Here is a 24,083-nt window from a genome sequence, read left to right as displayed (position 1 = left end):
CAACACAACGTCTTGTACTTGAGCTAGAATCTTCACTTCAAGATGGCAGCCTACAGAAAAATCCTCACGTCAGAATTTCCGTCCATCGATACCGAATTATTGGAATACGTTACTGGTGAGTTCATTGAATAGCCTGTAATTAATGACGTTGAAAAGACAGTCTTGATTTGTAGAAACATGAGATTTATGGTATGTTACCAAGGAAATACTCGCAGCTCCACGTGAATGCGTGTTGCGACTTTTTGATAGGAAATGCCGTGTTTGGCTTTGCATGAACGATTGCACCATACACCATCACACCGGCACCGTGGCATCTTCTTATGAGTCTTGATCCACCACCACTGGCACACAGCAGGTGGCGGTGCGTCTGTCTGCCAACCACCAGAAGCGCAGCTACGTACGTACGTGTGGCAACACTCAACAGCGTGAAAAGAAGTATCATATTGTACTCAGAATTCCTAATCATGGCAAGTTGTTATCATTCAGTTAATGGTTTTAAATGAACAAAAACAGTCTTCCAGATGCAAGAAGATAAACTTACTAACACTAAGACTAACGAGTATTAAAACAACAATGATCAGTGTTCATGTTCATTCATTCTTGGTCAATGATTGTTGGTCTAACATTAAGTAACACTAAACAGCAAGCACAGCACAGGTTAGAATTTCGAGATGAAATGTTAAAATGGCACAATAAAAGAGGAATTGAGATTGTCAGAGTCAAAATTGAAACTATCCTTATAATTATGCAGAGACTCCAACTCTCCCGCTGAAAAACCCATTTTCACAAAATCTCCCGTTCTCCCGCTTGAGATTCAATTTCTCCCGCCCTGGCTCTGTGTCTCCCGCTTGTATGGTTTTGTAGATGCCAGTCAATTTCATAAAACACATGCATGTATAGCATCTGCACATGATATATAAAATTATAAAGTTGTATAAGCCAAAATATATGATTTGATTCATTGAATTATTACTTACTTGGTGCCATCGTATGTTGAAAATAAGCCTGAGATAGCATGAGAGAGCATCTAACTTTGTTATATGTATAGAACCCTATAACCCAAGGGACTTCACGCTTCGCGCACATCAAGTTGGAGTCTCCCGTTTGCGAGGGGTGCAGGTGCAGGCGGGAGAATCTCCAGATCAGAAGGTGCTTGGGGTTGGAGTCTCTGCTTATAGCCTGGTTTACAATGACAATACGTCTGCAAGTATTTACAGGTTGCAATTCTCACTAACGTTAGAGATAGAGTATTAAACCCCCAGTTTTCGGCCGGCCTCCAGAATCCGGACACCAATCAGTATCGCCCATCACAAGCCAGCAAATTCTATTGTCACAACACATGCATATCCCATCGTTTCACACACTGGCACAATTGTTCACAACAGGAAACTGCCTTTAATAGTCACCCCCAAAATCCATCTACAAATGTAGAATGAGTAAAATCTCAAATTTTGTCATAAAAAACACAGAATTGATGGTGCAACTTTTCCCCAAGGGCACGCGAATTAGATCTAAGTCCCGTGTTAAGAATTGGGGTAAAAGAAAAAGTGCTAAAAATTGAGAAATATGCCGATCTCATGCGAGGTTTTTGCTTATCGCAAGCTCAGAGTGTGATGGTATCCTCAAAAGCAAAAAGACAAAACAAAATCCCCGTACGTGCCGATGCAGTGACTATTAAGTGTACAGGGGTTGAATGAAAGTGCTGACTCGCCAGAATTCGGACACCAATGGGCGCCGCAACATCCCTGATGCAACCTTGCGCCAGCAAGGTATGGTGCGGGGCATTTTTCAGCGGCCTTGTATGCATTGACATTGAACATGTCCGAATTCTTGACAGGCCGGACGGATTCTGGGGAATTATCGAGGTGATAATATTTGGGGATTTTGTGAAATTTTATGATGTTTTTAACCTACATTGTGATAGATATAGTTTTGTATACACATGAGTTGAACAAATATTGCAGAAAAGCTTAAGTGTCCAAAAACTGGTGGTTTTACTGTAGACCTTACCAGCATTAATCATTGAGTTGTCTTTGGGTTTGGAGTCTACAGGAAGCCATAACATGTAACAGTGCAAAAACTTACCTGAAAAATGTTGCTAAAAATCACATCAGTCGTGTACTTACGCTGAAGTTACAATGTAGGTCGTGCTCTGATCTGCAATAAGTGCATTAATTTATAAATTAGGAACGCGCGTGGATAAATCTCGCACGCACGATAAATGGTCGATTTTTGACCAATTTCATGAATGAAAGGTGGTCTTCAGCCTGTGTGATGGAAATTTTGGCTGTGAATGGCCGCAGTAAGTTCCACATAAAAAGTTACCAAGTTAACAAGTTCTTCTCTTTCTCCAAACCCATGACCCTCTGTAGGAGTGCTGGATGGAGGTAGTGGAGAGTTTGAGGACCAGGATGATGTCTATGATGCGGTCGGATGTCTCCTCCACGAAGTGGACATCGACAGAGATGAGGATGGGATCCGGAAGATCTGCAAGAAGCTTTTCAAAACTCTCCAAATGTAAGGGAAGTTTGCCCAGTGCGGCAAACCTCTTTCTGTCCGTCCGGATGGCAGAATGTTATCACTTTCACATCCAGTTTTTCGGATTAGAAAGTTGAATATGGATTGTAATTGTCTCTGGGGATGCTAGTTCGATCATACGTCGGTCATTCTCATAGATATACAGTGTACATCTCATCAGAAACGGATGTGTGACTTTTATCCATTGTTATTTATGACAAGAAAAAGTGAATGGGACCCTATTGAAAACAATTTGCTCCAGACAATACTGAGATCAAATCAAGCAATATTCTCATACCTAATTGGCGTAGAAGTAGAATAGAGAGAATGAAGAAGCATGTCAAATTGGCAAACCAGTGTCACGGTGTTTTTTGTAACATTGGTCAAGGTGCCATGCCATAGGCAAAGTTTCAATTGGAATAATAACCATTACCGCATAGTCGTATTTTATGTTTATCCTTGAAGATTGATTTAAAACCAGCGGATCTAGCCCCAGTGTTTACATATCAAACATTCCACACATCTCAGATATCAGTCCTTATTTCTTTGTCATAATTGCATTCCAGTGCTCTTATTTTTTGACAAATTTGTGTATCAGCATTTAGCATATTGGATGACATTTTGCAAGGTAGTTAAAAAAGATACCTTTAAATTCAGCGAGCTCCTGTATTTTGTAGGCACATACATATTTGATTAATTGGAGAAGTACACAGATAAACTGATGAAAAGATACTTCAGATAAATGATGAATCAGTTGGGTGACCTTGACCTACAATTGTAACAGCAATTATGTAATGACATACTTGATTTTACATACTTTTTCTTCCATGTTCCATTGTATAATTAGCTCAGCTGTTGTCCAAATATGGCAACATCCTTTTAGTTGTCACTTCCCTTCAACTGTCTGAAGACAATGGGTCTCTAAACATTTTCAAGTTTCCACTGTTTAGATACAATGTGCTTGATCATACTGGATTATCTTTCTTCTTCCCAAACGCTTTGCAATTTTCCTGTAGAAGCGGCGGTGACACACAGCAGAATGCAATCCTGTTGGATGCCCCCGTACAGCTCAGCGATAGACAACTGGACACAGGTTAGAGACTAGTTTAATCATTGCATGTGTTTTGATTTGTGTGTTTTTACACTATACCTCCAAGATTGGGATGAGGGTCTGAGGGGCTAAGACATGTATGGTGTATTCCAAAGCAAAGGCCTGTGGTATTGCAAACAGATAAATTTCCTTCGAGTTCAATATCTTATGAGATACATGTATTACCTTCAGAATTAAAACACCGCGTAACTCTCTTCTGCTTCACTGCTTTATGGTATTTCATCTGAAGGGATATTTTTCTTTGTTGTATTTTCAACCCCAAGAAAAACACACAAGAAACAAAAACAGAAACAGAAAAAGTAACAATGCTACAGTTTGTGTGTGTGTTGTTTTCCATGGACCTTTTCAAGAGCCATGCCATCTTCAGCCCAGAAATATTAATTTCTTATTTCTACCAATGAATGTCGACAAGAAGATTGCACAAAATGGTGCAATTTTCCCTCTTTCCTTCTCTTTGTTACTCTTTCTCTCTCCACATTTATACCAATCTGTCTCTCCCCCTTCACAAAGCTCTGTCTTCAGAGTCCATTGTTTGCTCTGTACTTTGATATGATTGGATAGCTAGTGCAATGTGCAATGTGCAATGTGCAGTGAACATTGAACTTTGTACAGTGTAGTGAATATGGATGGAGCACATGTTGCACAGTGAATTATTACTTCCGCCAAGGAAGGAAGTTTGATATGTTTTCATTGGTGTTAGTTTGCTTGTTTGTCTGTGTTCGAAATACAGTAACCCCAAAAGTTGTGAACGGATTTGGATGAAACTTGCAGGAAAAATTGATAATGACACGGAGAACAGATGATTAAATTTTGGTAGTGATCTGGGAGCTTTTATGAACTTTTAATGAACTTTGTTTTTTAATGGCATAATGGGTCAATGAACTTGGGAGTTCATACAAGCTGCACGTACATTGTATTTGAGGTTTGCATGCGCGCACACTAGAGAGAAGCACTGCACAGCTGGAAGCTGATGATGTTTACAAAAGGCTTCTATTGGGAAATTGGGCGATTTTCATCATGCGTGTATGGGTGGAAATGAGCTCCTTGGTGCAGATATCTTTGCTCTCCGAGTGCTTTTTTTGTTTATTTGAGCATCCTTTGTTCCTTTTACAAAAGTCTATGTGCCTATGTTTGCTGCTTTGTATTTTTTCTGCAGATATAAAAGGGAATGATGACAGATCGATATGGATGACAACTCGTGAGAATGTGTCGGTGAGTGTCACCATCCCTTGTCAGGGAATTAACACTTTAACAGTCAATTTTTTTTGCACACTGCATGTATTGCCACTTGTGGAAGAGGAAATTATGTATTGGGTGTTACCCTTTCAGTCTTGATAATAGTGGCCTCTTATAATGCGCTGAAGTCCATCAAGAATGATGCTCATGGCGCTTTAACACATCTGAAATGAAATCATCACCGTCATGTTCAACAGTCCGACATTTTCTTTTTTTACATATTGCCAACTTATGTTCTTAATTTTGTGCCCCAGTTACACCTCTGTCTTCTTTAACTTTTTAGATGCAAGTCATCAGATTTACTTTGCAAAATTCTAGTTTTAAAAGCTGCACTGCTTTTGCGCACTTTTATGAGGATCTTGGAAACATTAAAATTTAAAACATTTGGCTGCATTGAAAGATTACTACAATATGATAACACATAGGCTCAATTTCTCTCACCTTCCATGAAAGCTTCGGTTATCTTGTGCATCACACCTCTAGATTTAAAGGACAAGTCCACCTTCATATACATAAGAATTGAGAGAATGCAGCAATATTAGTAGAGCACATCAGTGAAAGTTTGAGGAAAATTGGACAATCCGTTCAAAAGTTACGAATATTTTAAGTATCTGCGCAGTCACTGCTGGAAGAGAAGACTGACAGTGTATGATGTCACATGCGTACAACTATATAAGGAAAATAAAAAGAGAATTTCACAAAACTGTACTTTTTGAATAAAGTGCACATTTCTTCGACTTGCTACTGATGTACGTATGTTAAGGGTAATATTATTCCCCCTGCCTTCTGAAAGAGAGAAGTCGAGTGTTCTTTTGTTATGCGAGAAAAATGGAAATATGTTGAATTTTCTTTATAAATTCTTTCTTTATATTGTTGTACTCGTGTAACATCACAAGCTATAGTTATAGTCTTTTCATCCAGCTGTGACTGAGCAGAAACTTCGAAAATTCATGACGTTTTTAACGGATTGTCCGATTTTGATCAAACTCTCACTGATGTGATCTACTGATATTGCTGCATTCACTCAACCCACATGTCTATAAAGGTAAACTTGTCCTTTAATGTGTGCGTACTGCTTTCCTTGACTCGCTTCTCTTGCTGTACATAAGGTATATTAAAGGACAAGTTCACCTTTATAAACATAAGGATTGAGAGAATGTAGCAATATTAGTAGAACACATCATTGAAAGTTTGAGGAAAATCAGACAATCCGTTCAAAAGTTATGAATTTTTAAAATTTTTGTGCAGCAACCGCTGGATGAGAAGACTACTGCAGTGTATGAATAACTTGCGTACAACAATATAAGGAAAATATAAAGAGAATTTCACAAAATTCCATCTTTTGAAAAAAGTACACATTCCCCTGACTCGTTACCAACAAATGTTATGGGCAATATTATTCCCCCTGCCTTTAGAAAGAGGCAAGTCTAGAGCTCTTTTATTATGCGAAAAAAGTGAAAATATGTTGAATTTTCTTTTACATTTTCTTTATACTGTTGTACGCATATGACTCACAAGCTGTAGTAGTCTCCTCATCCAGCGGTTCCAACACAAAAATTTTAAAAATTCATAACTTTTGCATCGATTGTCCAATTTTCCTCAAACTTTCACTGATGTGTTCTACTAATATTGTTGCATTCTCTCAATCCTTATGTTTATGAAGGTGAACTTGTCCTTTAAATGTCCTCATGAAGTGTTCTAGGAGTCGGAAGTGTTGTCGAGTACTGGCATTTAATAATGATGTGTTTCTTCCCAAATCAGCAAGTGGACAAGAAGAAACTGGAAAAAGCAGAAGCAAAGCTGAAGGCGAAGCAAGAAAGAAGGTCACAACAACCTGAGCAGTCCAGCAAACAGAATGGGTGAGAGAAGCCATGTGGCTGTGTCTGTTTGTCTCCTGGTTTGTCCTTATGTCCATCTGTTTGTCTGTGTCTTTTATCTCTTTGTCCATTGCCTGTCTTTATCTCTGTGGGTATGATCTGATCAACAAACGCATTGAAGAAAAAACATGCCATTGGTTGATTTGTGGTTGTGCTACTGGACTTCCTACACCAAATGCATTTGAGGTGAAAGTGAATGCATGGCACGGTGCCCAGTAATTGTTTTTGCCAATTGCTACAGCCATATGCCCACGAACCTGTTGTATATCCCTTTCTTTATCTTACAGTGTTATCAGTGCATCAGCCAGCCAGGCGGTGAGCAGGAAAGATGTCAAAGCTGACCAGGCGGGGGCGTCCAAAGCGACGGACATCAGGATAGAGAACTTTGACGTGGCCTTTGGCGAAAAGTGAGTTTTGCGCACATGACTGTTTTTTTTTTTTCACTGTGAACAATAGTGTTGTAATGAAACTTGTGAAAAGAGCAGAAGCTTTTCGTGACACAATTTTATAGGAGTTCTGTATTGTACAGAGTCAAGTTTGTGAGTGTTCATTTGCATTTGTGTGTGTGTGTGTGTTTGTGTGTGATGATCTTGACGTTACAGCTCTGAATTGTTCTCTTTTGAGATTCTAAGGCAGATGATTGTGTATGGTGATGTTCTTAAGCTTGTCCCAAAGTCCTCTATTTTTTTTTGTCTTTTTTTTTTTCTATCTGTTTCTTTTTTTTTCCTATCTGTTTTATGAAGAATTCTGCTGAAGGAAGCAAACCTCACATTGGCATTTGGTAGGCGCTATGGCCTCGTGGGAAGGAATGGAGCTGGAAAGAGTACATTACTACGGATGATTGGAAGGTAAAAACATTGTTGCTTGCCCGGCAGAAGGGGCCTAATGCTTGTGGACTCAAAAAATCACAGAAAATAATGGTTGCTTGATATGTGAACAAGCTTTCAAAACTGTCAATTTATGTCAGGAACAAAAATTCGGTTTTGGTGTAAAATTTCATGCTAAGGCTTTTCTGCCCGCAAGCGACGACATATCCTGATGAATGTTTAAATCTTGCATTGCGTACAATGCTGTAAATTTCAGTATTCATTCTTTTTGTAAAAAAAAAAGAGAACAACAACCAGTCCCAGTGATAAAATGAAAAGACAAATTGTGTCATCTATTGAGACTATGTACAGTATATTCTGTTCCAATTTCATTTCAGATGCACATCTTTTTTTTTGCTTGTGATAGAAAATGACATCTTTGTGTTATGTGAACCATCACCATATTTGACTGTGATGAAATTTCAGATCCCAAAATTATAAAAAAGTATCAGATGATATGGGTGAAAAATATGTAAGTGAAGATTTGCCTGAACAACAAGTTTATTCTTCAATTGGGCTTTTCAAGGAATGAAATTAGATAGTATTTTGAAAAGGTCACATCAAAATTTCACTGTCTGCGATGGCACTATAAAATATGAATAAAAATGTGGATTTATATATACATTCAGCACAGAAGAGAGTCGATTTTGGAGCATTCCTACTTGCTGGTTTGTTTTCATTATGTGGTCAGAGTTATAGTGAGGACCTGAAAGTCATAACAATTGCCTTGTATCAAGTTTCTCACTATATCAGGGTAACAAAACAAAAACAAAGAAATAATTGGAAAGAGTTGAGACCTGGAAAATCATGTTCTTATAAAATACTTTTTTATATCTGACCTCTTTGTAATGAGATTCCACTGTATTTGGTTATCTCACCAAGAAATAAATTAATTCATTCTTCAGCCGGGAGCTCAAGTTCCAGTCTCACATCTCCATCCTGCATGTGGAGCAAGAGGTGGTCGGTGATGACACGCCTGCTCTCGAGAGCGTCTTGGAGTGTGACGAGAAGAGAACGAGACTACTCAAGAAGGAGAAGGAGCTGAATGATGCTCTCCATGGCAACAGGTCAGTGAGAGATAAAAAATAGATAGATAGATAGATAGATAGATAGATAGATAGATAAATGGATAGAAAGAGAGAGACAGCTTCTGTAGCTTGTAACCTTGTATGGATAGATAAATAGATAAATAGATAGATAGATAGATAGATAGATAGATAGATAGATAGATAGATAGATACATTTGTAGATGGATAGAAAGAGAGAGACAGGTTCTGTAGCTTGTAACATTCTGGGTCCCATTTTATGAAAGATGTTCAGGGGGGCATTTCATGAAGCATTTTGTCAGATATTTGTCCTGACAAATTGTTATAAGCTACTGAAATCCTTGCACCTGATTGGCTGAGAGCAATTTGTCTGACAAATTTGTTGGGCAAAATTCTTCATGAAATGCCCTCCTAATAGCAGCTCTCTAGAATGGCAACAGCCAATCAGGAAGCAGAATACTTGTCATTATTATAACACTTGCCATTGCAAGGGATGCTGTCACAGCAACTTGTAATGAAATGGGGACCTAGTCTTTCACCCAAGGGGAATGGACTGTCTCGATGGACAGTGTGTCTACATCACACACCTGGAAGTCCCTGGTTCAAGGCCCATTGAGGCTAGCTGATCCAGTATGGTATGCTAACATGCCTTGGGCTTTGTAATGAAGTAAAATTAAGGAGCAGTGTTCTGCAATTTTTTGCACATCTCTTTGAACTGAAGGTAAAATATGAATTATTGTGCAGTTCATAAGTGGAATACACTGTTCAGACCTCATAAACATATTTTCTTTTTTCAGTAGGTAATGGTTAAAGCAGGGCTCCACACTAACTTTTATTTTTGGTGGCCCAAAGGCAAACATCCGACCTTTTTTGGTGGCCTGATCAGGCCACCAAATTCTTCATTTCTGAAATGTTGGTGGCCCGACGTCCGTTTTTGGTGGCCCCGGGCCACCGTTAGTGTCGAGCCCTGGTTAAAGTGAAAATGTGAGATTGCCCGAGACATTTGCTACCAAATGTGAATGATTAGTTGTTAAATCATTTTCATACATTCCAATGTTTTGATTTGTGCGTGTGTGTTTTTCTTTTTGTTGTTGTTTTTTGTCTGCCTGTATTGTAGCTCTGGTTCTAGTGACCCTAGTCTGGGTTCCAAGCTCTCTGAGGTTTATGCTCAGCTGGAAGAGATCGAAGCAGACAAAGCACCATCAAAGTAAGTCAAAAGACAGTTCTCATTTGATTACCGAAATGCTTCATCTTTATTTAATCTTTCAATCATTAATAAAATTTACTTCATCTTTACTGGTACCCAGTAGTTAGCTTGTGGGTGTACATTGTATGATATAGTATATGCCAGTGCAAGCATTCTTTGTGATGAGAACCCAAACTGTATTTGCGCTGTGTAGTTTTTAACGCAAATATGGTAAGAAATGGCAGTACCTTTTGATGTAGGAAACTACATGTACAGTATGTGGTAGACTACATCAGGCAAGTTAGCTACATTTGTAGTGGATGGAGCTGTAGTATTTATGTACATTCCTTTAGAGTTGAGATTGATTTGCAATACATCACAGAAATTGATTTGCAATGTTATTTTTTTTTCTTTAATTCGCAGATTATGTTTGCCTTTTAATCTTACAGTAGCAATGATATGATATGATTCTTTTGACATCAAAGGGTTTTAGGGAATAAGATGAAAGTATTGATCTTACCAAAACTGTGTGTCCAGTGGAAATGTACAAAGTTGTAGGAGGTCAGTGTAAAGCTATGAGACTTCAGTGGAAGCTATATGAAAACTTCTCACGGACATCTCTAATACATACCCTTATGGCATGATTAGTGCTGTCCATGTATTCAGCTGTGTGTGCACATATCACTTGCTGTGATAGGGCATCATGGTACTCCAAATGGAAACTGAGTGCAAGGACTGTGTGCTAGCTCTTTTACATTGTTGTTTTTTCATTGAAATTTTGTCTCCTCTGTTCAGGGCAGCCATGATCCTGAATGGTCTTGGGTTTTCCCCCAGCATGCAGAGCCAAAGTACAAAGTAAGAAGATATTTCTTGCATTTATGAATATTTCATAAAGGAATGTTCATTTCAGGCCTTTGGCTTTTTTTCAAAGACATCCTGATACTGATTTACTATTCATTTTCATTGTGATTTGAATGATTTAAATGTTTTAGTAAATCAAATTATCCCACGTTTATGATTCATTCTGGCATGTGATTTCTAAATAGTCCAGTCTGTGTGATGCTTGCTACAGTTGGGAGGTAATGTGTTACAATGTTTTCCGAAAGCATTCATGCATTGCAGGCTCAGAAGAATGTGGTGCACAAAATGTTTTTTTTTGACATGTGGTCTTTATACACAGGTTATTGAAACAAGATTGATTTTGTTTGTGTGCCAACAACAGAGATTATGTCGATTTTAAGCCTGTACCCTGTTGAGCAATTCTGAGTACTAGTATACTAATGATGCACAGGATAGAGTGTGTTAGTGAAGGTGCGGCGCGCTCGAGAGTATTGACAATGGTGCGACATGCACGAGGCGCAGCCGAGTGCATGTTTGCAACCGTTGTCAATACTCGAGAGTGAGCCGCACCTTCACTAACGCCACGAAATAATCCTGTGCATCATTAGTTTTATAAAATGGGTCGAAAACTAACAGCATTATTCACGTACCTTTGTGGGTCAATACCAGTCAGCTACATGTAGCACTCGCTCAAAAGTCAAGATGTCCGAAGATGTTCGTCCCAAACATTTACGCACGTCGCACCAATAGCACTCGGAAATCCCGCACACTCACCTAGTACTGTACGTACGTACGTATAAGAGTATACGTACGCCACGTACTGTTATGCACAAGAAAGGCCGCCGGCTGTTGTGGCAGCCCGCGGCCCGAACTAGAAGTTGTTTACAGGATTGACAGCGCGTATAGTAGCGCGTGACGCATTTGTAACAACTGATTGAGTGCGCACTGCTAGTGTAAAACATTGTGACGTACGTCAGGCCAGGGAGGTGGAAGAGAGACTCTTCTTAGTGCTTACCTGAAGAAAATAATGCACGCACACGTGACTCATTTCAGCGCTTCCAATTGGCTACATTCTTGAACCCATTTTATAATAGTAAACCATACTCTAGTCGTCACAATCCCTCTCTGTAATAATGCAGACTGACACACCTTAAGATGTGCTCTTTCTGTACCAACAAGAAGATGACCCTCAATTTGATATATGACTAAAAGGATCATCCAGAGGCCAATTGAGAAGATTTGCCGTTAGGCCAGTAACTGAGCTTGAACTTTCTAAACTCCCCACAAAGGAAAATCTTGTCATGTTTCACCACCTCAGCATACCTCATGTCTATCAAATGATGTATGATTTCGAGACATTTCTTCACCATCTTTTTTAATATCCCACAGGGAATTTTCAGGTGGATGGCGAATGAGGATAGCACTGGCGAGGGCGCTGTTCTCCAAACCCGATTTATTGCTCCTTGACGAACCTACCAACATGTTGGACATCAAAGCCATTTTGTGGCTGGAGAATTACCTACAGGTGAGAGTAGTGTGTGAAACATACATGTAGAAAGATAAAATGCATGTGTGTGTTTCAAAGAGGAAGTATGACTGCTGTTAACTGCTTGTAGTGTATGTACTGTATATTCTTAGTGTGCAAAAATGTCTTGAAAACAATACCAGGAAATAAGGAAGAGATGGATGTTCCCCAGTGAAAGTAATGATGGGATTTGTTATGATGCTCTGAGGTTAATGAATTAGAATCGCTATCGCATAAAATAACACAGAGCTAAGTCTCCCAGTTCTGCAGGAGGGCTTCCTGAAAACTGGAAATTTCTTTCCATGTCATGACAATAGGATATTGGAAGCCTCCCTGAATTAGGGGTAGGTTTTGCCTGTAGCAATGTTGCAATATGTCACAGAGAATACACAAGGAATCTCCCGGATTTTAAAAGTTTGAGCATTGGCAACCCTGCACATGTTGAAATCATTTGTGTGTGTGCAAGGAGTTAATCAGACTCCTTGGTGTGAGCAATGAATTTGCTGCAGCCTTGCAGTGTGGTTTCACTAGTGTTGTGTCACCCTCGATGACAAACTTTCAAAACTGCAATTCCATTTCCAATAAAGGGACTGTACAGTACTGGTTGAGGTTGGGATTCATGTTTTGAACATTCCTAAGTGAGATAATGAAAAGCCTCTTATGAAATATGAAAGAGCATGTAATTCTAAGAAGGATTCAACGTTTATTTGATGAAAATTGGTTTTCAAATGGCTGAGATATCCAAAGAAAAGTGCTAATAGTAAAAGGTGACATGCCACAACTTTATTAGGATCTCTTTGTTTCACCTTGTTTTTGGATATCTCAGCCATTTCAAAACCGATTTTCATCAAATAAACTTTTGATACCCCTTAGAACTGCATGCTCTTTGACATCTCATGGAGTGGTTTCTGAATATCTCGCAAAATGTTAAAAGCTAAATCTACACCTCGACCAGAACTGTACACACCCTTTAAAGTATGTACTATAAATATGATTTGTAGTGTCACCTTCCTTACCTGCATCCTTGGCATTCTTCCCTGGAATGTGCCCTACCCATCCCTTATCTTTTTTCTCTCTCTTACTGTTTATCCCCAAATTGTCCAACATTTCCTCCCCTTTGTGCTGTCATTTTTAATTGTGTGCATTCCTGTCGCTCCAAACAAAACAATCACAGTGTCATCAACTCTTTCGTATCTGTGCAGTTGTACATTGTTTTTCTGACGTGCGATCAAATGCACCATCTGAAATCTGTATGATCTACGAAAATTTGTTGAAAAAAACAAAGGACAGATGAAGAGATGACATAAAATGTTTACTGGTACCTTACCAGGACTGGCCGACCACCATCCTGGTGGTTTCCCACGACAAGAAGTTCCTGAACGAAGTGGCGACCGACATGCTCCACCAGCACTCCAGGAGAATTGACTCCTACAGGGGAAACTACGACCAGTTCTTCAAAACCAAGACGGAAAAGCTCAAGAACCAGCAGAGAGAGTATGAGGCACAGATGCAGTTCAGGGCGCACGCTCAGGTGGGGATTGCTGTAAATGTAGAAGATACTTTTTTCTTGTGAGTGTGGGATTTTTTTTTTCTGTGAATTTTGTGCTGTTGCAAACTAGTGCAGAAACAAAAAGGCCAGCATTATTTTATTGGAGAAGTATCAAAATGTACACTGAAACACCCTCCATGAAATTATGAATGAATGAAATTCACTAAAATTGGGTCAGTGCAAAAATCAATTGCACAAAAGTTTTTTGCCTTTTGCAAGACATGTCTCATTTCCTCTTTCCACTTTGATTTTTTTTTTAGCTCGATTGTTTGTTTGTTTGTTTATTCATCACTCAAGTATTAAAATTAATGCTATGAAAGGGAAGTTAGCTCCATGTTCAAGTTGATGTCAATAAACAAAGTGTACAAAATATCAAACAGCACTGAGAAATGTCACTACAAGATTAGACAGAAAATAATGATGCTGTGAAATTTGGAAGTTCTGTATATTTCTGTGAATCAATTATATTGATCATCATTATATGTGCAAATTAGATAAGGCGATAAATTCATCATGCAGCAGTTCTTTCTTCATTTCCTACAAGAATATTCTCTGAAATATTTTTTTTCCCGGTAATCCTACTCTTAACATCTTCCTCTTTTCAATAGTCACCCTTGATGTCGTATCAGATCTTGCTCAACTCCTCAGCTAGTGGTAGTAAACCTGTCAAATAACCAGATATCTGTTTGACTTCATATGTTTGTGATTTTGTTGTTGTTCTTGTTGTTCTTAATAGACTTTCATTGACAGATTTAGGTACAATGCAAACAGAGCAGCCCTGGTGCAGAGCAAAATCAAACAACTTGAAAAACTGTAAGTTATTGTATTTATGTTTTTTTCTGCTTTGAATATATCATTCTGAGTAATTAGCTCTGTAGTGCCTCACATTTAGGACATTGTATTCAGAGTCACTGGTCTACTTGACTTCAAGAAAAAATCTGTGGCTTCGGTCACCAATGTGTGTTCTTTATTTTGATAAGCGAATATCTCTAAATTTATTTGTATTGGCTTATCTTTGCTGAATATATTGCAATTTCCTCCCAAGGAAAATCATTGTTTAACAGCGAGTCATGTTTGTGTCTTTGTATGAGAGTTTTGCCCATTACAGTTGAGTATATGAATATAAGAACGACCAAGTCCATTGAAGACCATTTCGAGTAAACAAAAAAAAACTTTGTATCTTTTTTATTTGTCCAATAATATTCTATTTAACTGTGGTGGGAAGGCAAAATTATATACAAATTAAAACATAATATTATGTTATTATGACAATTAACATTTACATTAATTGTGGAGAGGCCATATTGTGTGGTGGACTTGGGTCGTTCTTTGATTCATATACATGATATTCTGCTATAGAGATGAGAGAAGGATGAGAGAGGGCGCTATTATATGAATGTAAGAATAACCCAAGTCCTTCATTCTTACATTAGTATAAGATTTAACTCATTCATTTCAGGCTCTTCTGGGGGTAATTAGGATTTATCATTTATACACAAGATGAGTCCTTGCATAAGCTACAATTTCTCATGTCAAACTGAATTTGGCCAAAAATTGGATTTGGGTCGTTCGTATATTCATGTCTTCAGTTTCTTGAATGTGTAATCAACAGAGCTGCTGTTTGGTATGTGCAAAGCATAATATACTGTAGCAGTGATCAGCAGCATATGTCACTCTGTCAAAGCTTTAATTTTGTCTGTCATTGAAAATCCTCAGCCTTGAGCGGACTGACTTATGTTGCAAATTTTGCGTGTGAAGTTTCCTGCCATTCTGGAAAGCTTGAACCAGGAATTGTTCACATTGGGAAGGTGACTTGAATACTGACTGACACATTGTTTGCTACAGATTTAGTTGCATTGTCGTGCCATCTGAATGTTTCTCACAAATTATTTCTATTTTTCCATCTGCATTTATCATCATCAGACCTAAGCTGATTCCTGTTGAGAAGGAGAGTGATGTTATACTAAGGTGAGACCAATGTATGAAATACTCTATATGTGTTATCTGTACTTTGAATTAGTATTAATAAATGGAAACAAAAGATTTGATTGTGATTCCGGTTGATTAAGACCTTACATTCTTCAAAACACTTTACAGCTTACATGTCAGTGAGATTGAGGCATATATAAAACCTACATAGAATGTCACCCATGCAAATAATTGTATGTACATTTGGAATGAATTTTACAATTGTGCAAATGTTTTTTATTCAATTTTTTTAAAGAATAGAACTAAATCTAAAATTGAACTGGATTGATAGTAGTAGCCTTCGTACAAGGGGACTGCATTTTGCCTTGTCAAATGCACACTGATGTTCTGTATTCATCACGTTATTACCTGCTTTGGTTGGACCTCTTGACCAGGTTTCCGGCGGACATCCAGAAACTTTCCCCGCCAATCCTCCAGCTGGATGAGGTGGACTTTAATTACGGTCCCGATGCCCGGATTTTCAGCAAGGTCGACATCTCAGCCAACATGGAATCAAGAATATGCATAGTAGGTGAAACCTTTGCCTGTAGTAGCAGCTTTAGGATGGATTTTGGCATGAGAAACCTCCATATCTCCACCCTTCCCACAGTGTTGTGAATAGTTTTGACTATTAAAAAAGAAAGTGCCTATCGCATATTAGCATACTAAAATTATTGTATCTGTATGGCAAACATTTTGGAAGCAGGATGTGTCGTTAAACTGTGAATACAATTTCAACAGTGGTTACATTTGAGATTGAGAGATACCTGTGTCAAGACAAATTAACATTTACACTGACATCGATGGAAATAACTTGTCCATATTTAGCTTTTATCAAAGAAATAGCGCTTGTGTCTTTTGCTTGTATTTGCTCAAGTAGGGTAGTTTAGAATTCCTAAAGTTTTGAGATTTTTTACTCAGTAGTTAAAGTGACATTCAGACGATTTATATAATTTAACATCATGTAGTACATTAACCGACAGATCCATGTATAGATATGTGGAATCTATTGTGGTGCCAAAGCAGGCAAGTCCATACTCTGAAAACCCCAAATATGATACACTGAACAAAGATGATGACATATGAGGCTCACATATTTCGGTAATGTAGCAAGGTAATTCCATGACAGCATCACTTACTCGACAATTCTGTCGTGGTAGAATTTATGCACACTTTGTTCTGCTTCCTTGAGCACCCAATCATGCATTCTTATGGTGAAGCTGCTACATGTATGTCATCATTTTTGTTCATTGTGATTTGTTATCAATATTGAAAACATTCTTATTCCACATCCCAAACAAAAAAAAATCTGAAACTATTTACCCAGGAAAACCAATTATTTCATAAGTGTTAAATGGTAAAAGTCTGAAAAGCATTCAGAATTTTTTTTTTTAAATCTGACCTTTGACTCCTCATTCCTCCCTCTCACCCCTCTCCTCTCAAACACAGGTGGGAGAGAACGGGTCAGGGAAGACCACCCTACTCAAGATTCTCCTGGGTGAGCTCAGTCCCACCTCGGGGGTGAGACACTGTCACCGCAACCTGAAGATCGGCTACTTCAGCCAGCACCACATAGATACCATGAACTTTGACCTCACGGCCATTGAGGTCATGGCCCAGAGATTTCCAGGTAGACTGCGTTACTTGTTATTCTGTCTTTTATATCTTTTGCATGGACCCATAGAGCTTGAACTTGTTCGTGGCATATTTAAGCAGTTTTGCAAGAGATTTCAGCTCTTTTTCTAATGAGTGAGTCATAAATTGATTGATTGATTGATTGATTGATTGATTGATTGATTGATTGATTGATTGGTTGAATGATTGATTGATTGATTGATTGATTGATTGATTGATTGATTGATTGATTGATTGATTGATTGATTGATTGATTGATTGATTGATTGATTGATTGATTGATGGATGGATGGATGGATGGATGGATGGATGGATTGATTGATTGATTTTTGATTGATTGATTGATTGATCGATCAATCGATGGATCATGAGTGAGTGAGTGAGTGATTGGTGGGTGGATGGATGGATCTAAAGCAGGTTGAAATGTGCATTCAGATCCATGCTGAATTTAAGTACCAAATTCCACAATATCCACCATTTCTGTACTGATCTTCGTATTCATTAGGGAAGAATGTAGAGCAGTATCGGCAGCAGCTCGGTTCGTTTGGAGTGACCGGAGACCTAGCCACACGTCCAGTGTCCAGTTTATCAGGCGGTCAAAAGAGCAGGGTGGTCTTTGCCCTCATGTGTGCTGGAAAGTGAGTGTCGGGAAACCATAAGGAGCTTGTTAGTTATCTATTTGTTTATTTATTACCTCCACCAAGGGGGGAGGTTATGTTTTCGTTACCATTGGTTTGTTTGTTAGTTGGTTCGTTTGTCCGTGTGCAAAATAACTCAAAAAGTAGTGAACGGATTGTAATGAAACTTGCAGGAAAGGTTGAGAATGACACAAGTACCAAACGATTAACTTTTGGTAGTGATCCGAGAATTTGGGGGGAGTTTATGAAGGATTTTTGATATTTTGGCAGGTAGGGTCAATGAACTAGGGAGTTCAGGCTGCGCGTATTTGAGGTTTGCATGCGCGCACAAAAGCGCATGCTCTAGTTTCTTCTAGGGCGAGGCGCGCTGTGCAGCTGAGGGTTTATGACGTAACAAAGGCTTCTATATTTGGAAATCAGGAGGCTTTCTGTACTTGGGTGGAAATCACTGATCTCAAAAAAGATCAGTGCGGGTGGAAATGGGCTGCATGCTTGGCGGAGGTCTGCGCTCTCAGAGTGCTTTTCTAGTTTGTTTATTTGTTTATTTATTTATTTGTTTGTTTACTTGTTTATTTATATGTTTATTCATTCATTTCTTTGTTTGTTTGTTTATTTATTTATTATTTTATTTGATAATGTATTAGTCCTGTTTTCATAGGATGGCTTTAACAATGAGTTGAACACTGTTGTTTGTGGAGGCCCAGCATGGACGATAGACACATATCATAACAGCAAAACAGCAAACTGCAAACTGCAAACTCCTTCAATGAGAAACTTATTCTTTAGTTGCAGCAGCTGTACTACTAGGATATCTACTCTGTACTTACTATGGCAGGAAATACACGTATGTGTAGATATGTGACAACTGGAAGCTTGTGGTATGATGCTTTAGAACACTGAAAGTTCCTACAGTATTTCTGTATTATGACATATATGAGTATCTCTGTATTATGACATAGATGGGACTTCAATATTTCTGTCTTGCAATATGGTTAATCACTGCTAAGACATTTTATTGTGGCGGTGACGTCTCCATCTTTCTATTTGCCAATAATTTTCCTGCACGAAACTTTTAGGAGTGTTTAATTTCATCAAACTTGATAGCAACACCAAGTTTGAGAAGAATCTAGTTCATCTGATTGGCATGGTGTGGATAGAGGATGAGTTTCAGGCAGTGGTTACATTATTCTTCCAAAATATTGTAATTTCATTAGGATGAATTTCAAGAACAGTTTGATGAAGCTGTGATAGTATTATTCATGAATCATTCCTGATAGTTGGTCTTTATTGCTGCAATACTGACAAAACTATTATACAAATTCATTTTTAAAGAATTTTTTTTTCACCTTTAATATTTCTAGTCACACCTAGTCTTGTAGCTAATTATGAGTAGAAATGTAATCTAATACAATGACCATTGCATGTGGTTATTGTATTAAACACGTGTGCCAGATCATTGTGAAAGCAAATATAGATGAAGTCTTTTCTTTCAAACGCTGATCCTGGTTTTCTTCTGCATCGCAGTCCCAACTTCTTTATACTTGACGAACCTACAAATCATCTGGACATTGAAACAGTGGAAGCCCTTGGAAAAGCCCTGACTGCATTCAAGGTAAAAGTGTTTTAGAACATGCAGCATTCTTGAACGTACTGTCAAAAGCATCTCATTTTGTAGTAGTCCATATTTGTGATTACTGTGTTTTAGGAGTGGTACCTAAGTTTTATGTTTCTCTTGCTGTGGAAGGTTCTCTCGTGGATATGTTCATTGTCTTGTCTGTCATTCTGTCTGTCTGTCTATCTATCTGCCCGGTCATCTGTCCATCTCTATCTATCTGTCTGCCTGTCTGTCTATCTATCTATTCATCTATCTATCTGTCAGTGTAACTGTACATGTGTGTGGCTGCCTATGTGTCTTTCTGTCTGTCTGTTAATCTGTCTGTCTATCTATCTATCTTGTATTTTATCTATCCACAATGTATCTGTCTGTTTATCTATTTGTCTGTCTTATCTGTATGTCTGTCTGTCTGTATGTCTCTCTCCCTTGCTCCCTTGTTTACTACCTGTCTATATGTGACCGTGCATCACAAAACGAACAAAAAGTTGCACACACTGATTTTGCGTGAGGACTGAAAATAAGTGAAATAGGTCAACCTAGCCAATTTTGACTTTTTCATATTTTCTGAAAGGGCAAGTCTTCTTTTACATTATGCTAAAATTTGGGGTCATGAAACGGGCGGGAAAGTGTGTTTTTTTTTGCAGTTTATCTCGAACATTTTTGGTAGAATAGTGTGATTAGGTCTGTCTTTTAGTAGAGTCCCTTTTTAATTTCTGAAAAACCGTGTACACACTCTTCAGTTTCAACTCTAATAAATTTTGAAAGGATAGTGCTACTGCTTTAAAAGTTGGCATTAATTATGGGCAGAATTAATGTGTTAATGAGGCGTGCTTAATTTCAGTTTCATATAATAATCCCTTCATTGTTGTTACTCAGGTGGTTTACTTCCTGTTTTTTGTCCCATTCATCGCACAGCCAGCACGGTTTGGTAAAGATTAAGCGCTTGAATAGACACTGTACTTCAGAGCCTCTTTTCTCAGTTCACACTTATCCTGAGTTTGCGCTTTCTTTCCAATATTTAGATAGGTTAGGAGAATCCTTTTGATTTGAGTTATGCATCATTTTAAAGCTTAAAGTCTGCTCTTTCAGAATATGGTCTTAACTAAAAATTCATGTTTGGCGACTTTTTGTTTGTTTTGTGGTGCAGGGTCACATATGGTGTGCGTTATCTGTCTTTATAGTGTTTGTCTCATAGTCTGTTCACTTGTACTTGGATTTTGTCATCACAGTATCTCTACAACCATACCAGTGGATTTTCACCGGCCTGGACTCACATGTTAGAATGCCAGCATAGACTGATAGACTATGTCCATTACTGTCTGTCATTGCCACATTTCTGCATCTTACACTTTCTGCTTGTATTTTATGACATCCACTGGAAGATGGCTGTTACACCAGAAATTTTCTCTATTATTGGAGACGATGGCTTTTTTCGCGGCACAAAATTTTCATGAATTGCTCCTGGCATTTATTGCATATAGTGACTTTCGTGTGCATTCGAATTTCAAAAAATTTTTCTCCTTGTGAAATTTTTGAAAATTTCATGCACGCTAAAATTTCAAGTATTACCGTCAGTATCAGGAAAGACTATGGCCAGAGGGAAACGTTGTGGCATATTTGTGATTTTTCAGACCTTTAGATAGCTTAGGGTTACTTGAAGTGCTTTGCAGTTGTCACATGTCGTTTTTTTCTCCTCCTTCGTACCCATCGCAGGGTGGAGTTATACTGGTATCTCACGACGAGAGTTTGATCCGAATGGTGTGCAAGGAATTGTGGGTATGCGGCGACCGGACGGTGAAGGCCATGGAGGGTGGACTGGACGAGTACAAGAAGATGGTGGAGAAGGAGTTTGAACAGCAGAGATAGGAAATGATAGGGAGTCATCCATCATGAACCGTGCCTAGCCGTTCCAACTCATAATGCTATGGATGGGACTACAGCCAACATCATCCTCTTCCCCTCCCCTCCATACCATGCTCTGTTTAGGATATTAAGTGTTGTGCTCTAATACAACTATTTGCAATGCCAATGCCTGAAAAGAAATAGGTTCATGTCAGCTTTGAAGTCATGACATTTGTTAGAGATATCACAATCTGATTTATTACATATATGTCACATTGCCATTATTAACGGTTAGCCTGTTACCAACAGAAATCTGCTTAATCCTGTGTAATGGCTATGGGGATGTCAGAATCCGGTAAGGAGTGACTTCATCTGCCACAATCATCGTAGAGCAGCTGAAGAAATACCTAGAACATTTAAAGTGAAGGTAGGAAATCAGCCTTTCAGTTAGTTTTACCTTGGACCACTGTCTCAAAAAGCTGTCTCTATAAAGGCTACTGTTAGTATTGGCTTCAAGTGAAAGTTCATGAACATCTAGGGGTCTTGCAAACAAAAATATCAGCTCCAAATTTATCTTGGAATGATCGCACAATCATAATTCCTGTGATTCAGTGCAATAGTGACTGGTCAGAATAATAATATATTGGGTGTGAGAGTACTTAACCAGTTGAGGACGGGCTGATTTTGCTACAACACGTATTTTCCATCGACCCTTTCCCGAGTATACTCGGGACTCGTCCTCAACGGGTTAAGTGATTCCATCAGCATTTACTTCATTTTCCTCTTGAAGGATGGAAATGTGAAGAAAGGAGACATTGAGCCCCATGGTTAGAAGTTCTAATTCATTCTGTTGAAACATTTGACTTACTTCTATCTGATATGTTGTAATTCATTTCTAGGATGCAGCTACTTTATCGGAACAAATAATTGTTAAAGTGGCTGCCCTTCTACTCCATGTTGGGTTTAAAGAATTGAATGAAATTAAACAAAAGGAATGGTAGACGTTTCATTACAATCAGACTGAAAATATTAAAGACCAGGTAGCGTGGGGTTACCATGCAATGGAAAGGCTAATGTATCTGGGAGTCCCTGTTCGAAATTGTGAACAGTTCTCTGATCTCCATGAAAGGACTCACACAGCCAAAGAATCTGGACTGGATTTGATCGTGACAGATGAGCGTACACTTTGATTCACATGCCCATACCTGTATGCATCCTGTCCAAAACTGGCTTGTTCTCCTCTTTTTTGTTTGCAAGGATGCAATCAATCAGTGGTCATACAGCTCTGCCCTACTTCGGTAAAAGGAAGCAAGTGACAATCATATAATAAGGCTGTTATTTGCTCCCTTTTGCCAAAGTAGTTTAGATTGTGTGTAAATATAAATGATTTGGCAAAGGGAAGCAAGTGACAATCATATCATGAGATTGTAACTTGCTTCCTTTTGCCATTTTTTTTTTCATGCGATTTTGTGCACTTGCTTCCTGTTGCCACCCGAGTATGTCAGAAATGGGCCAAAATTGTAACTTTTGGATTTTTCAGTTAAATAGAGCATGCCTCAAATATGCCACATAAATGAAAAAGTCAATATCCATAAAAATGTCACTTGCTCCCCTTTTTGCCAAAGTAGGGCAGAGCTGTACAACTTTACCCCTACACTGACTGAAATTGGTGTTGAACAGTGACTCAGTCCTCCAAAAGCACAAAATACAAACTTCTAAATGTAATTCACTACCTCTTTCCACCTTTTTCTCCCTTTTGTCTAAATCTTTTTTTCTTATACAAGACAATTTGGTTTTGTGCAGTTTAAAAGGAGTAATGGCCAACTTCAGCATGTGGTGACCCCATTGAATTCTTGTTCTTGCCTATACAGCGCTTTACTTTAACACTTAATTTTGTTTTCCCCATCTTCTGTAGAAGACTAGAATCAGCCACTGCAGGAAATGGGTCAAAAGAATCCACTCCAGAATTTTATCAATTTCATAAGAAAGAGAAAAAAAAATTCCCTGTAGAACAGTGCAAAAACAATCAAAATATGATGAGAAAGAAGGAAGCTATGACATTTTGATTTTTTTTTTTTTGAAAACACTTCTTTAAAAGTCGTTATGAATATTCAATCAGCAAGTTGATGATGTCATGCTCTCACAATTCCTTATTCATTTCATGTACAGAAATGACAAAAAAGATCTCATATTTCAGCTGTATAAATATAAAACTTGCTTTCAAACCACCCAAAATAAAAAAAGAACAAAAATGATAACTGATATATTTTGGTATGGGAATATGCTTTTACCTGTGTTAGCTGAAAATATCAATATTTCTGAATTTCATAGATAACACGCATAAACAATTGTGAGGGCATGACATCATCAATTTGTTCATGGAATATTCATAACGACTGGTCAAGAAATGTTTTCCGAAGAAATGTGAAATTTCAAAATGTCATATCTCTCTATTTCTTATCTATTTTTTGTCATGTTTGAAATGTCTGTGGAGAATATTTTTCTCTGTCTCTTTAAATTTATTTGTTTTGGTGGTTGATTTCCTCTTTACGGAAGCTTGAAGCACTCCTTGTTACTCAAAACATTTCTGACTTCAAGTACATTGTAAGAGTCAGAGCAGCTTTCAAACTCT

General features: G+C 38.2%; 1 protein-coding gene across 1 annotated transcript; it reads left to right on the top strand.

The window, feature by feature from the left end:
* The first annotated feature begins 41 nt into the window (after positions 1 to 41).
* On the top strand, positions 42 to 21,654 carry LOC139715298 (ATP-binding cassette sub-family F member 3-like). Its single transcript, XM_071626875.1, has 19 exons — positions 42 to 115; positions 2,373 to 2,517; positions 3,534 to 3,610; positions 4,785 to 4,840; positions 6,626 to 6,723; positions 7,029 to 7,148; positions 7,485 to 7,589; positions 8,513 to 8,674; positions 9,771 to 9,860; positions 10,635 to 10,694; positions 12,069 to 12,204; positions 13,535 to 13,735; positions 14,490 to 14,566; positions 15,677 to 15,721; positions 16,117 to 16,249; positions 17,171 to 17,351; positions 17,862 to 17,994; positions 19,519 to 19,606; positions 21,323 to 21,654. The coding sequence occupies exons 1-19, from the start codon at positions 43 to 45 to the stop codon at positions 21,473 to 21,475; spliced, it is 2,133 nt and encodes a 710-aa protein (XP_071482976.1). The 5' UTR covers position 42; the 3' UTR covers positions 21,476 to 21,654.
* Positions 21,655 to 24,083: the final 2,429 nt, after the last annotated feature.

Source organism: Diadema antillarum, unplaced genomic scaffold (genome assembly GCF_040938485.1).
Source record: "Diadema antillarum isolate AM-2024a unplaced genomic scaffold, OU_Dant_1.0 seq00003229_RagTag, whole genome shotgun sequence".
In the NCBI taxonomy this organism is placed as follows: Eukaryota; Metazoa; Echinodermata; class Echinoidea; order Diadematoida; family Diadematidae; genus Diadema; species Diadema antillarum.
Note: the sequence above shows the minus strand (reverse complement) of the source record. Positions and strands in the feature narration are given on the sequence as shown.